The 14,692-nt window shown below is 38.6% G+C and overlaps 1 protein-coding gene across 2 annotated transcripts in view; it reads right to left on the reverse strand.

Annotated features, from left to right (window-relative positions):
- LOC137168080 (vesicle-fusing ATPase) overlaps positions 1-14,267 on the reverse strand; it is a 44,708-nt gene extending 30,441 nt beyond the window's left edge. The window contains exon 1 of one of the 2 annotated variants that reach the window (XM_067570530.1): positions 14,051-14,267. In XM_067570530.1, the coding sequence (XP_067426631.1) occupies positions 14,051-14,062 (12 nt within the window). In that variant the 5' untranslated portion in view covers positions 14,063-14,267. The remainder of the gene's footprint in view (positions 1-14,050) is intronic. The other variant, XM_067570531.1, reaches the window with a different exon arrangement.
- Between the last annotated feature and the right edge of the window lie 425 nt (positions 14,268-14,692).

Consider the following 14,692-nt stretch of genomic DNA (forward strand, 5'->3'; position numbering starts at 1 on the left):
GAAAACTCTCATTTTCTATAGATGGGTTTACTGTTTTCAAATTCAGAAAATTTTTTGAAATATAACAACTTGCTGGACACCAGTGAAGACCAGTGATTTACTGTTTTTTTTTTTTTACATAGCACGTCACTTCTGACACTTCTGTCAGTTCTGGCTAGCTACGATGAGCTGTCGTCACATATGTCCATAAACGTGTTGTTCACTTTGTCCACTCATATATTTTGGATCGGATTTCAGCTCGAACATGTATGGATGTATTTTGGAGGCTGACATTTCAAGTAACGAACAAGACAAAGTAGTGAAATTCTACTACTATAGTTTGGCTTGTTGATGTTGCCTCCCATGATCAGAACAGAGTGGCTTCATTAGGAGGCATCCACCATCCACTGCCTTCATTATAATCCAGGGCTCTGACCAGATCTCTGAAGCTGATAGTTAATTACATAATCTTAGCTAAGTGGAAAGTTTCCTTCTTGGGATAATGGACATTTTCCACCCATTACTTTTACTTTTAAGGCACAAAATAACTTCACATGTTGATCTTCTCATAAATTCATTCTTCTCATAAACTCAGTCATTCTGGTTTGTTTTCTACCTTCCACGTGTGCATGCACCTCACTGATAACATTACTAAGTAACCCATCTCTAGCTTAAATACATTTAATTTAAAAAAAATCAACCCCTGCTCCTCCTATGAAAAGTCAACACACAAGTAGCAATTAACATTGTTATTATTTACAACTGTAAAAATGTCTCCTACAAAAAAGGGTCCCTTCATCTTTCACTCTACATTTTTACCCGATCATGAACATTATGTTGTGGTTTTACAGGAGATGTTTGTGCCAGACTCATCGGGCAGAAGTAGTGACTTTCTGAAGTCTCTGCTATACTGTAACTCCACTACGACGTTTAGTGTTATGTGTATGTACAGACAAACAAACCAGACATTTGTTTATTAGTGAGCTTAAGAGCTGGTAGGTGTATTTTGTTACCTTTGGACAGAGCCAGGCTAGCTGTTTTCAGTCTTTATGCTAAGTTCATTTAACTGGCTATCAGTGGTATCAATCTTCTCATATCACTCTTGAGAAGAAAGTGAATAACCGTATTTAACAAAATGTTGAACTATATTCCTTTACTGAGTCTGAGCAATTTGTGCTTGAAAACTTACAAAAGTATTCTTGTATTTTTACATACATTTGCCATATCCTTTTATATATTGGTATTAGAAAAATATTCTTTTTTTCTAGTTTATTTCTTCAGCTGCATATATTACGGCTGCACTCCCTTAGCCTGAATGAGAGAGCGCATAAAAACACACCAACAGACTCTGATGGTAGCTCTTGTCCTTTCGTGACACAGACACACAAAGAAACTCCCAGTGTGTACAGTAGTTGTGCATCTATGTTTGCTAGTGTGTATGTATCCATTTCTGTCTGTTGATCCTGTGTGTGCCTGTTTATCGACTCTGTGCTTCAGTGTGTATGAGTGCAAGTGCGTGCATCTGTGTGTTGTTGTGTTGTCTGCCCTGCGGCAGAGTGGCTCTCTAAATATAGCTACAGCTCAGAGCTGACAAAGGAAGGTCCTGCATCAAGACAGCCAGGGATTAACCACTACTCTGTCTCTTTCACATACACACACGTGCATTCTTAGACACACACGCCCACTTGCATACTAAACTTGCAGAATGTATATACCAAAGTTAGACGCACATATGTTGTATGTGATTTTCATACAGATGGAACATTCAAAGATAAATTCAAAAAGAGGCTACCACTGTTACACTCTGTCTGCGTTTGCTGGCATATTTGTGTGATGACCTTATTGATAAAAACATATCAATAAACATATGTGGCTCAAAAACTGCATTTTGAATTTTAGTAACGTTAGCTTGTTACCTTTTTGTGATCATTGTGGCTCAACATTACTGAATTTACAACGAGCTTTAAAAAAATGTGTTAAAATTTGCAACAATTCTTGCGTTATATTGTGACAACATTCCAGTGAGGTTCTTAGGAAAGTCTTGTTTGTGCATTTCTGTCTGTAACCACCAGACAAGGGTTGTGAGGTTTTACTCAAAATTCCAAAGTACCATTTGACTAAAGGAATTAACACTCACATATTGCATGCTCTGTCGACCTGTCAGTAAACTACTGTTATTTTCTTCATGAGAACTGACAAGTAATTTGTTCAAACTTGATTTTTTAAAAAGATGGCAGCTCTAGCCTGTTAGCTAACATAGTTAGCTAGCCAAGAAGTTGAATGCACTTCTGTAACTTTATTTTAGCTGGACCACAGGGGCCAGCCCTATAAATACAAAAGTCTGTCCCTGACTGACTGACTGAGTGATGAAGTTACACCATTGGTCAGGTGAGTGTCGCCACTTCCTGTATCGATCATTTCAAATTAAAAGCCCTCCAGTGTTTCATACATGGTCCAGCCAAATACTAGGTTTTGACCTAGTCTTCTTTTCCTTAAAGTGACTCTATGTGCTTATTACTATACAATGTAGTGCTGTCCATTAAACGAATGTTTAGTTTCAGTGCTAGATTAGAAGTGGTTTAGATTTGGTAAATTTAAAATGGTTAGAGTGATACAAAGCCTGGTGATAAGCATTGCCTGAGGAGACAATTGTCAGGGAAATAAATTAGTTTTCATATTAGGTGCAAAACTAGTTCTGACTAAACTAGTTCAATTATTTTCATGCAGAAATCTGCGCTTATTGGTAAACCTGGCATGTACACTTCTAATTGGACCATGTTTTGCTGAGAAGTTAGAATTGCAGGATCTCACAAGTAGTGCAAGGATTTGTCAATTCTTGCAATTGCAAGATTTTAAGTTCCTAGAGGGACTGATTCTTGATTTGAACTTGATTTGTATTGGAAATCTCATCCTGAGCAGGGTGACTGTATGACACAATAAAAGTCTACATGACAGATGGAGTTTTTTGCTGTGCTGCATGTTTATGATCTATACATGTATGTGTGTGCATGTGTGAAAGGAAAAATAAACTCTAAAAAAGCAAGCATACAAGGAAAAAGACAATTAACAAAGACTAAACTACAAAGCGATGGAAAGACAGAAAGATGGAGAAGCAGAGAACTTGTACTGTATATGGATGTGGATGTGAAATAGGTTGCAGGTAATGGTTTTGATCTGGAATACAAAAGACAACGGACAGCGTGTCTGCTGTTTGAGAGGCAGTCTAACAGCTTCAAACCTCAATGACGCAGTCTGCTACCTCTAAAATTGGGTGTTGGTGTTAAAACAGAGGCGAGAGCAGAGAAACAAATAGCAGACTCTTGAGGAATAGTTGTTGAGTGAAAGAGTGATGAACTACAGGGAAATTATGAGGGAAGTGAACTGCTCACATCGTTAAGCAGTCGAGAGAAAGATCACGGAGAATGAGAGACACACTTCTGGAGAGCTGCCATCTTTTGTAGCCCACTCACTTGTTCCATCACATAAGTAGGCGTCTGTTTCTTTTTTTTTCTCTTCTCTGTAGGATCAAAAGCACCTTGGCTCTATTGATTTTGACACAATCAAATCGACCCAGTTGTCCTTGAAGCACAAAAAACACCCACTGAGTACTCTTGGGAGATGTTGATAGTGATGAAAAGAATTTTAAATCTCTATCTGAAGCCATCCATCAGAGGTTAAAGGGGACCTATTATGCGTTTCCTTATTTTCAGTCATATTTATAATGTTACAGTGTCCGATGTTCATATTAAACATGGCCAGTGTCAAGTGTCAAATAATGAGATAAACATATATAGAAGTAATTTCTGTGAGAAAAAAGCTTCAGACTGCTCTGAATGCTCAGTTTCCAACATTTTTTTCTACATTCAGCGGTGTGCTGATCGTCTGCAGCCCTTCATCAGACATCATTATCACTGTGGCTGTTTCTGCTTGTACCATTCCTCCCTGCATTATTTCTAACTGATATGCTCCACAAATAGCTCCAAATATCGACATATGTTGTGGTGTCGACTGTTTTTTAGTGCCACTAACGAAGCTCTGCTAATTTGATGAGGGACACGTTTCATTTCCATTGTTTGGTCATGTAAAATCTTTTAATATGAAGCAGTAAAGCAAGAAATGTTGGGTTCGCATTGGAGGTAACTTAGCGTGACTCTGATACGGCTGCCCCTCGGCAGGCTTCTGGAAAGCTGGCCAATCAGAACAGAGTGGGCTCATTGGGAGGGGGGCCTTGTAGAGACTGGAGCTAAGACTGCCTGTTAGAGACAGAGGATGAACTGAGGGGCTGCATAAAGGTCCAGTATAAGATAAATAAAGAATTTTTTGAACCATGAATCATGCAAAGCTTCTGGAGTCCCAGAATAAAAATATAGAGCTGGAAATGAGCATAATAGGTCCCCTTAAATTTGCTGATTAATTTGAAAATACCATCAAATTAATTGATTAATTTGAAAATACCCTAAAATTAAATCTTGCAATCTACATTTTCACTTCTGAACCACTTTGCTGTTTTACATCCACAACATGAATCATACACTGGTTATTCTCCCATCAACAGAGTCCACACTCACTCACACTTGAGGTCTACTTCTAATTCTTAATATTTGTATCCAAAAATAGAAATATCTGACTGCGAAAACAGGTTGCCTCTTATTCTGCTGCCTAAACAGAAACCAGTAGGTTTTTTCTAATACAGAGGAGATAAATTAGGCAGTATGGTAAGCACTGGGTAAGTATGGGCTCACCCACATTATTCTTAAACATTTGTAATGTTTACATGCTTCAGTCTTGAGTGGCTGCTCTTTAATCTAGGGCTTTATGAAGGCCAGATGGCTAGTTAGACTGCCTCTTGGACATGAGGTCAGCAGTTCAATCTTCACCACAGCCAGAGTGTGTCCAAGTGTCTTACTGACCCTCCCTGCTCCTCCCTGACCTTAAACTGACTCTGAAAGAAGAGGAACAGTGACAGTGTTTACTTCAGGGCACAAGGCAAAGACAGAAATTCCCTATGTGAATCCTTAGGTCAATTTACCACTTAAGAGAGCAGATCAATAATCCATGAAAGGCTCACCAAACTGCACAGACCTCTGTTTAAGATGGATAGACTGATCACTCACATGCATCTCAATCTTGAAGGTGCTGTGGTCCATTGTCCTACATACCCGCTGCATATCTGAAAACTATACTGACAGCAATTAATTTTAAATTATGAAAGGACAAGTGTGTAAGACTTAGTGGCATCTAGCGGAACAGACTTGGCAGAAATTGAGTAAAATATTCATAAGTATGCTTTAATTAGTGTATAATACTTGAAAATAAGAATCGTTGTGTTTTCATTGCTCTAGAATGAGCCCTTTATATCTACATAGGGAGCAGGTCCTCTTCCACGGAGGCCACCATGTTTCACCACCATGTTTCTACATTAGCCCAGAACAGACAAACCAAACACTGGCTCTAGAGAGGGTCTTTCATGTTTTTCGTGAGTTTAGCGGCCACCATAGGTTCTCCTAGACACTTGGAAAGGGAGGGGAAGGAGTATTCAGTTTGTTGCAATCTGCAACCTCACCAGTAGATGCCACTAAATCTTACACACTGGTCCTTTAACCCTTCCCACAAGCAGCAATTATGCAGTCATAGCTTAACAACCATAACTGCCAGTGGCCTGTCAAGTTTTGGATTCCTCCATGTTTTAACAATGTGCACAGGGTTGTAGTAAGAGTTAACCAGCATTTAAAGAGTTTGGATGGTGGTGCCTTATTCAAAACCAAAAATACAAGAGCAAAAGTGTAAGGAATAGATTAAACAGTGTCTTTATCTGCTTGTGTAAGAGGAAATTGTTAGCATGTCCAGCAAACTAGCTTACTACCTACAGAACTAACCTAACCAAGCATTACTTCCAAGGCTAAGGAGCATTTTATTATTTGGTGGGGTTACATGTTACATTAAAAAAAAACATTCATGATAGGACATTCACAGTGAATGTCTTTCCCCATTTTGTGGACGCTGGTCCTGGGTGCTATCAAAGTTCCTGGTATCGTAAACAGCTCTGTCCTACATTCACATTAGTAAAGCCTTTTCTCTTGTAATGTTAAAAGTATAACTTACTGTTTGGAAATGCAAACAATAAAGCATTAATCTAACCTCTGTCTTGCTTGCCCAAGTATGTAAGCTAAACAGCCAAACAGTATTATGATAGAATGAACGTTGTATTTTTCTTTAGCTCTCACAGCATCAAATACAACAAAGCTATGAAAGCAGTGAAAGTGAGCCAAAACAGTAAAGTTGCAGCCTGAAAAACCAAAACAATAAGCTGAAAGACGCTATAAAGCTCTGTAGAGCAGAGGAAAGCAGAGGAGAACAGAGTTGGGTGATGACCCCTTTCACATACTGTACATGTAGTGATGTGGACAATTGTTTTTATAAAAATTTGTTCATAGCTGCTTTAGTTAGCTAGCTACAGCTAAAAATCATTATCAAATGACAATCGTCAACGAGAAATGAGAAGCCTGCTTCTGTCTACCACTGTCTAAAATCAAGGACCCATTGTTTCAAAAACTGCTGAGAATATTGAGTTATAACTCTGCCACCATTAACATTTGTGCCATGGGAACACTCACAGGGTAACAACATGGGTTTAGTGACAATTTGACTTAGGATGAATCAATTTATCATTTAGGTTACAAAATACCATGTGACAGAAGCTAATTATTATTACCAGTGTAATTTCCTGGAACTGGTAATAGCCCCAAAAAGACTAAATAAATGTATTTTATACTATTAAATGGAGAAAAAGTTTCAGAATTTGTGAGGCTGTAGCCAATATTTTATTGCAAACGACTAAAGCAACTGATGTAATTAGTCATTAAAACCAAAATTGTAATTGTAAACACTAGCAGCAGTGTTAGGCTAGCAGCTGTGTACACTGTATCTGTATCTTCCCACTCTGGTGGACAGTCAGTAACAGCTGCAAGCACAGCAGGAAACAGCCCAGCCTGGAAAAAGTATTTGAATTTCAGCATCTCATTTTGGTATCAGTGATAAATTCTTGTTTTACCCTCCCACTCACAGGGAAATCAGCACATATAGGATCAGATATAGGAAGTATGTACCAGTGGCTTGTGAATGTGCAGTTGTGCATACAGGTCCTACTTTCCCCACTGAAAGCTTTCCTGACAGAATAATTAACCAAATAATATGAAATATTCATGAATACATTTGACTAACAGGCTGACTGTTGAAAGGCCATCAGCTGCGTTGGAAGTGAGATTGGGTAGAGCTGATTTACGTTGTTGTTTGCTCCCAACACCACTGGACAAATTGTCAATATAAATATTGAGAGGATAGTGTTTGTTCTGCTGGCAGAGATTCTGCTATATCATTTCTAAAAAGGTAGGCATCCCTATATTATTTGTGGTTCTAGGCTGTGGTGGACAATGACATTACTATCTGGTTATTTTAAAGATTAAAAACTTTAAAATATATTATTTTATCTTTATTCTAAAGATAAAATAACCAGATGGTTTCTTAACAGAATTTCCCGAAATTCTGTAAATCTCTGTTGCAAAATAAAATTACTTATCACTTCCCATACCAACAAAAGTGACAAATAGGTATTTTAATAATGTAAAATAAACACTAAATAACAATAAAATTTTTGGCTAAGCTAGCGGCATTGCTCTAGGGAAATCTTTGTTTAATGGACGGTCTCTCCACCACTTTGGTCCAGACTGAAATCTCGACAACTATAATATGGATTATTGTGACAGACTTTGCTGACATTGTTGTGAAACAGACATTCATGGTCCCCAGAGGATGAATCCTACTGACTTGGTGAACCTGTGACCTTTCCTCTAGCTCCACCACGAGTTTGACATTTGTGGCTCAGAGTGAAATATCTCGACAACTGTCCGATGGATTGCCACAAAATTTACAACAGATATTCAAGGTCCCTTGAAGATACATTCTTATGACTTTGTTGATCTGATCACTTATTGATCCTTATTGAAATATCTCAACAATGACTGGATGGATTGCAGTGACGTTCAGTTCACACATTCATGTTCCCAAGAAGATCTGAAATAGTACCATCATCTAGTCAAAATTTAATTTTGTTCAATACTTTGGTTTATGGCCAAATAACTCCAAAACTAATGACATTCCCATCATCCTAAGCTGCACTTTGTGCTTAGTACTAATTTACCAAATGTTTGCATTCTAACATGCAAACATGCAGCACGGTGAACACAGCAGATGTTATACCTGCTACAAAATCTACGTGCTAGCATTATCACTGCAAGAATGTTAGCATACTGGTGAAATCCTAACTGCCAAACCTGAATGGCAACAAACGAGCTGTGGTCAAAAAGAAAACTTCAAATGTTCACTCTTTTTCTTTGACTTCAGGATCGACAGGAATGGTTGACAGTTAACACACTAGCTTACCGCCTCCAGACCAACTGTGTACTCAACAAATCTCTGCAAAACTCCAACTCAACGCTGCTTACAGACGTGGGTTTCAGGCCAGTTTACTCCTCCTACACCACCCTACCAATCCTCTACCATCATCATAATAATAACATTTCAATCATTCATCTCCTATACTGCATTGCTTTTTTTTAATCATAAATGCCTCATTCTCTTTTGAATCTGATGTTGAGGCTGTCATTGTGTCAGTCTGTGGAAATGTTTGTGCTGTCCTTTTTCTCATTATTTATAGTGCAATGCACAGCAGAAGACAAGAGGGAGAACCAGACTCAAACAAACCAAAACAAAGGAAAAAAATACAGAACAGCAGCAACAATAACAACACGAACAACAAGAACAACAAGAAAACAAACAAACAAACAAAAAAGCGTAATGTTTGCTCAGATTTTCTTATTGTAGTACGCATGTGTGTAGGTGTGTGTGTGTGTGTGGGGGTAGGTTTTCTGTGTGAAAGATATAGAAGGGAGAGAAAGCAAAAGAAACAGTATTAACAAAAGGAAGAAAGAAAGAGAAAAAAATATATATATATAACACAGCTACAGTGCTCTTGGAGGACATCTCTGGTTGGGCTCTGAGGACAAGGAGGCTCCGGGGTGGATTTCAGGCGAGCCAGGTCAGGACAGCTGGGTCAAAGTAGAATTTTATGTATTTATTTATTTATTTTGCCTTCCTTTTTCTCCTTTCCTTTTTATTTTTGTTTGTTTGCTTGTTTTATCCTTTCTTTATTATTAATTTTTAGCTCTTCTCCCTTTTTTCTCATCCTTGCGGTTTTTGCTCTCGCCTGCTTTAGGCCGTCACCAGGCCCGTAAGAGGTGGCTGACCTGTTGCAGGTCAGATCCCCTTTAGAACAGCCCCCGCACCTACAGGAGGGGCCTGTTCAACTGGGTCTGAGGAGCAGCTTTCTATTTGGAGAAGGGCTTAGCGGGGATCAGGTTCTCTGACTCCAAGCTGTCCCAAACCAATCCAGTCCCCCAAGCCCCCCCCCCAGTCTATAATAATCTATGCAATAATTGATAGTCCATTATTACATTAATTATCCACAGTAATCAACATCATAATCATCATTCTATGAACATATGTAGTCATATTAATAATAGTAATCTATATAATAATGATATTAATATACAAATTCATCTTTCTCCTGATGTTAATAATGGCCTGCATGATAGCTTTCATGATAACTATTTCTATAATAATAATAATAATAATAATAATGATAATAATAATAATGATAATAATGATAGTGATAACAACAGTAATAACAAGAATCATCATCGTGACAGATAATACATATGTATATATATAAATAATATAAATAGTAACAATTATCATAATGACATATAATAATAATATAACAATAATAATATAGTAACACATTTTATAATAAAGTAATAATAATACAAACAATCATACAAATAAAATCAAAACTAACAAAAAAAGAAACCTTTGAGTAAGTAAAGAGCTAATTGACAAATGATCCAGTTTTGATGGCGGTAATGATGTTGGTGACCAGAACAACAGTTATCCTAGCTGTGTGGGCTAATGACGTATTAATATGGGGGGAGGTGGAGAGAAAATGTCTGTGATGTCCTGACTCCCTCTGACAGGCTGCAGTATGCCCAGCAACAGTACATGGTCTGCTGGGCAAGACAGGGTGAGGATATATGAGTCTGAGTGTGTGTGTGTGTGTGTGTGTGTGTGTGTGTGTGTGTGTGTGTGTGTGTGTCAGCAGTTGGGGGAGGAAAAAAACACACCAGGGGACACTTTTGACTCATGCTGGATGACCAAGAGGAGAATGTACCATCACATCTTGTCTTTCCAGGCACGCACACACACACACACACACACACAAAAATGTATTCTTACTTGGGGGATACATGATTAAAATCTTCTCTATTTCATAATGCAGAATCCAGTGCGAGCTTATATAAACATGGCAGATGAGTTCCACATCTTTTATATCTACAGAACATGTAAAACAGGTGCATCATTTCTCTCACTCTAATATAATATTGATTGCATCTGATTCTGCCTTATCATGCGTGACCAATAAATAAGGATGGCAAAGGGGAACATAGTAGTTTTTGTATTTATGTGCAGAAAATGCTGCCTGTCCATAATCCCCACCAGCCTGAAACCAGTCCTACAGTTGTCATATTAAATTAAAGCAAATTTGAACATGTGAACAGCACTCACTACTTAACGAAAGAGAGACAAATGTACAGTAATGTGAGAAGTTCAATGTATATACAATCTAATCGCTACAATACACTGGAGATGAGAGAGACATGTCCCCCTAAATTTTCAAAATCCTAATTTTTGTCTTTCCGGCATTTACACATTCAGTTTGACTTACTCACTTACATCTGTGTCCCCTAACATCATCGTCATCTGCCAAAATCCAAATAAAATTGTTGACACACTCATCTGAGTCACCTTTAATTATTACCATTGACTCAAAGCTCAAGCTTTACAAGTAACAGCGAGTGATTGGCATGTCTTTTTTCCCCGAAGTTTGGCCTCTGAAGTTTTTTACAGGCCGTCCTGTCTTATTTGTGGGGCCTTTGCAGCCTAAAAGGAAGACTGCTAAAATTTACATTAATGAAAACACAAGAAGCAATTCCAGCATAATTACATAATCATGTTAGACTTATATACTGTAAATATAAGGATTTCAAGCAAACTTTGTGTACAGACTGCTCTATCTCCAGCTAGGTATTCATGTTTCCATTATAATGACAAAAATACAGTGGACTTCTCATTCTTTCATTCATAAAGTTGAATCTAATCTAATCTAATCTACTCTGCTGAATCCTCCGGCATCAGAGTCATTGTACCATGTTTCAAACAGGTTTATTAAATGTAGGGCTGCATAATGACTATTTTCATTATCAATTAATCTGCAGTTTATTGCTCATGTAATTGCTTTGCAAATGACAGAAATATGTGTGTTATATAATTTCCAAAGGCATATTCTAATAGTTTATTGTATCCGACCAACAGTCCAAAACCCAAAGACTTTCTTATTGCTGTCATAAATAACAAAGAAAAGCATCAAATCTTGACATGTGAGAAGATGAAACCAGAAAATATTTGACATACTTGCTTGAAAAATGAAGATAAATTGACGCTCAAAATAGTTGTCAAAAGTAATATCGCTATGAGAGCAGAACTTGCAAAGATCCAGCATTCAAATCAAAATGACAGAACTTGTACGCCCCAGTGTCATCCAAATGTCAGTTAAAACCATTTTAATTATAATAGTTTTTTTTTTTATGGAATTCATATGTACTGTACCAACTCAGAAGGGAAATACTGCAGTCATATTCAATGTATATACTTCATTATACATCTTGCACTGCTAGAAATGATCTGTCACCACCTTGTAGCAGCCATTAAGCTTTTCCTCTAATATGAGAGTAGCGGCATTGATATATTTCATGGATTCCTCAGAGAAGTAATGAATGAATTCCTCATTTAAAAAGTGACAAATGAAATTGCACGGTCATTCAAAACAGTATTGACCGAGCTCCCTCGGGCATTCTGCCTAGTCCACAAATCAGCCAGTGGTCAGTTTATTAAGAGCAGCAATTAGACTGTGAAACAAAACTGCTGCTGTTGTAGCCTGTCTAGATTCTGCAGTAAAAAAACAAGTCGATGCTTCCAGCTTTATACATATTCTGCATGTTTTTTTTCATGGTTCCAATGAAAAGATAATTAAAGCTGTGAGGGAAGAGTTCCACTGAAATGAAAAGCTTTGCAAGCAGCTCAAGTCTCTTTGGATAAAAGCATCAAGCTAATGGCATGTATTAACCCCTGAGAGTCACTGCTGTTGTTTCTCTATATTCAGCGTACAAGCATAAACTAATGAATCAATGTGATTTTATCTGTGATCAGATCTGCATGCGGGCTCTAATCACAGATAAAATCTGAGGTTATGAATAAGATACTCCCTTATGAATGAATACTTAATGAATGATTTATTATGTTCACTTATGATTCAATGAGACAAACGTGCTGTGAAATGCTACAGCTATTAGCACCTTGCATCATGCATGCTACCTGCACTCATTTAATGATGTCACCAGGAGTCTGGTTTCTTACCGATATAAAAAAAAAAAAACAACCTCAAAGAAATACATGTAAGCTAATTTTAGAAGCTACAGTAAGGCTCTCTGTTGAGTGAAAATGATGCCCAGCCCTGGATGTAAAACTATATATCACCAGTTTTGGGGCACCTCCAAGAGTCATGAGATGATTTACAGGATGGGAAATAAGAAAATAATGGTTCCACTACACAAAATAATATGCCTTTTTATTTTCTTGTGAAATACATACTAGTTTTCCCTCCTGAGGCCTCAAATGTAATTGTCTGAAATATTCAACGCATGACAAGGGGTCACAACAAGTACACGCTCATTTAATTTTGAGGGGTCTTAATGCAATATAATTGAACCAGTCATCCAGAATAAAGACTTGCAAGAACATGCAGCCTAGTTGAAATAAGCAACATTTCAAAATGAACTAAGGATGCTTTTTTGAGACCATAAACATGGTGGGATTATAGGTTCACTACTGTAAAAAAAGCAAGGTTCTGTATAGGTGATCAGTTTGCTAAATTTACCGCAAAACTGCTCCCACCAGGAATATAAATGCACATGCTGCAGTAAAGGCTGGGTTGCCCTACCCTTAGCCATGACATTTTTTTTGCTCTACCAAATCAGAGGATGTCCACTTTCAAGATGCTGCAAAGATAACCCCACATATATGGATTGGGTATCCTGTATTGAGGGTAAAGCTGCATAATAGAGGAGGCAGTGTTGAGGGGAATCATTCTAGCTGTAGCATCAGTTGTTCTGAATCATAATTTAGAAGCTGTGAGACTAAACAGTGGCCCTTTTACCACTACTAAATCCCTCTAGTAGCGCTTGTGGTCACAGTGATAGCCGGCCACAGGGCAGGTTAAATCTGGTTACCTGCCTCTCTGTACACCAGCCATATAAATAAATATGTACACAGTCCACCAGTCAGCCACCACAGCTCTGCTGCTCCACACCTCAAACAGCGCTTCCTGACGCAAAAACACTGCAGAGTGAAGGCTCAAGCAGCACCTCATTGTTTTGACCAGTTATCATCAAATGCATGCTGACATGCTTGGTGTGAGGGCTGCTTCTTACACGCTGTTCTGACCACTATGCTGCTTTCCACAAAAACACTCTTGTTTTAGATGCATATAGCTCATGGAAGCTTTTCAGTGGCCGCCTTTTACGCAGCCGCTCGGCTCAAGGGCAAGCAGCGCCCAGGATTAACCAGCGATACTAGCAGGGTGAGGGGGGGTCTACTGCTGGAGCGATTATGCAATCCTGGCGGATATACTTCCTCCTGGTAGGGTTACGGGACTGCAACATCATGTGAAATAACCACCAAATTCTGCAGCCGCGGTGACATTCAGACGATAAAGGTACCAGGACTGCTTAGAATTTGAAGCTCGTCCGATATTTGGCGCATTTTGAGTATTTGTTCCCCTTATTTGCCACATAGAAACACGGGGATGGTCGATGCTTTTAGAATAAATAAATGGAAATCTTACCCGGGCCGCCATCTTCACGGTTGCGGTAGATCAGTGATGTATCTCGGGTCAATGATTCATAGGACAGCGGGGACGGTGAGCGGAATGGCTCGGCAGCAGATGGGTTTATAAGCCGCAGCGCACCCAACTCTGATTGGCTGATTTGAGCGGAAGCGTGCTGACAAAGGGTGTCACCATTAGCTCGCGTGCACTGAGGAGGATCACTCCACTTCTCATCGCATCTGACCGTGATCCTCCGTCGTGCAAGACTCACGTGGCGGATTGACAAAAGCAACATACAGTTGACATGTGTCACTGTGGCAGGAAAGAGAGACAAATGTATAATGATGCTTTTTTTTTTAACTTGGCACGTGTGCACGCATTTGACTGGGCTGGACTCGTTTTTCATTGATTGGTTCATTTTTGTGTGAAGTCCACTGAGGCTGTAACTGGGATTAAGGCTTATTTATGTTAATACTTCTGAGCTGGATTGAATTGATCAACTGAAACAATACAGTCTTTCAGTTAGGTTCAGTTAGTCCAGTTTCAGTAGACATACAGTCATATGTGTTTGTAACGTATCCACTCATCATATTTACCAGTAGTGATTGACAGCTATGTCATTTCCGCCCCATGGTCAATGAAACATCATCTTGACCTCTC

This window comes from Thunnus thynnus, chromosome 17, assembly GCF_963924715.1.
Source record: "Thunnus thynnus chromosome 17, fThuThy2.1, whole genome shotgun sequence".
In the NCBI taxonomy this organism is placed as follows: Eukaryota; Metazoa; Chordata; class Actinopteri; order Scombriformes; family Scombridae; genus Thunnus; species Thunnus thynnus.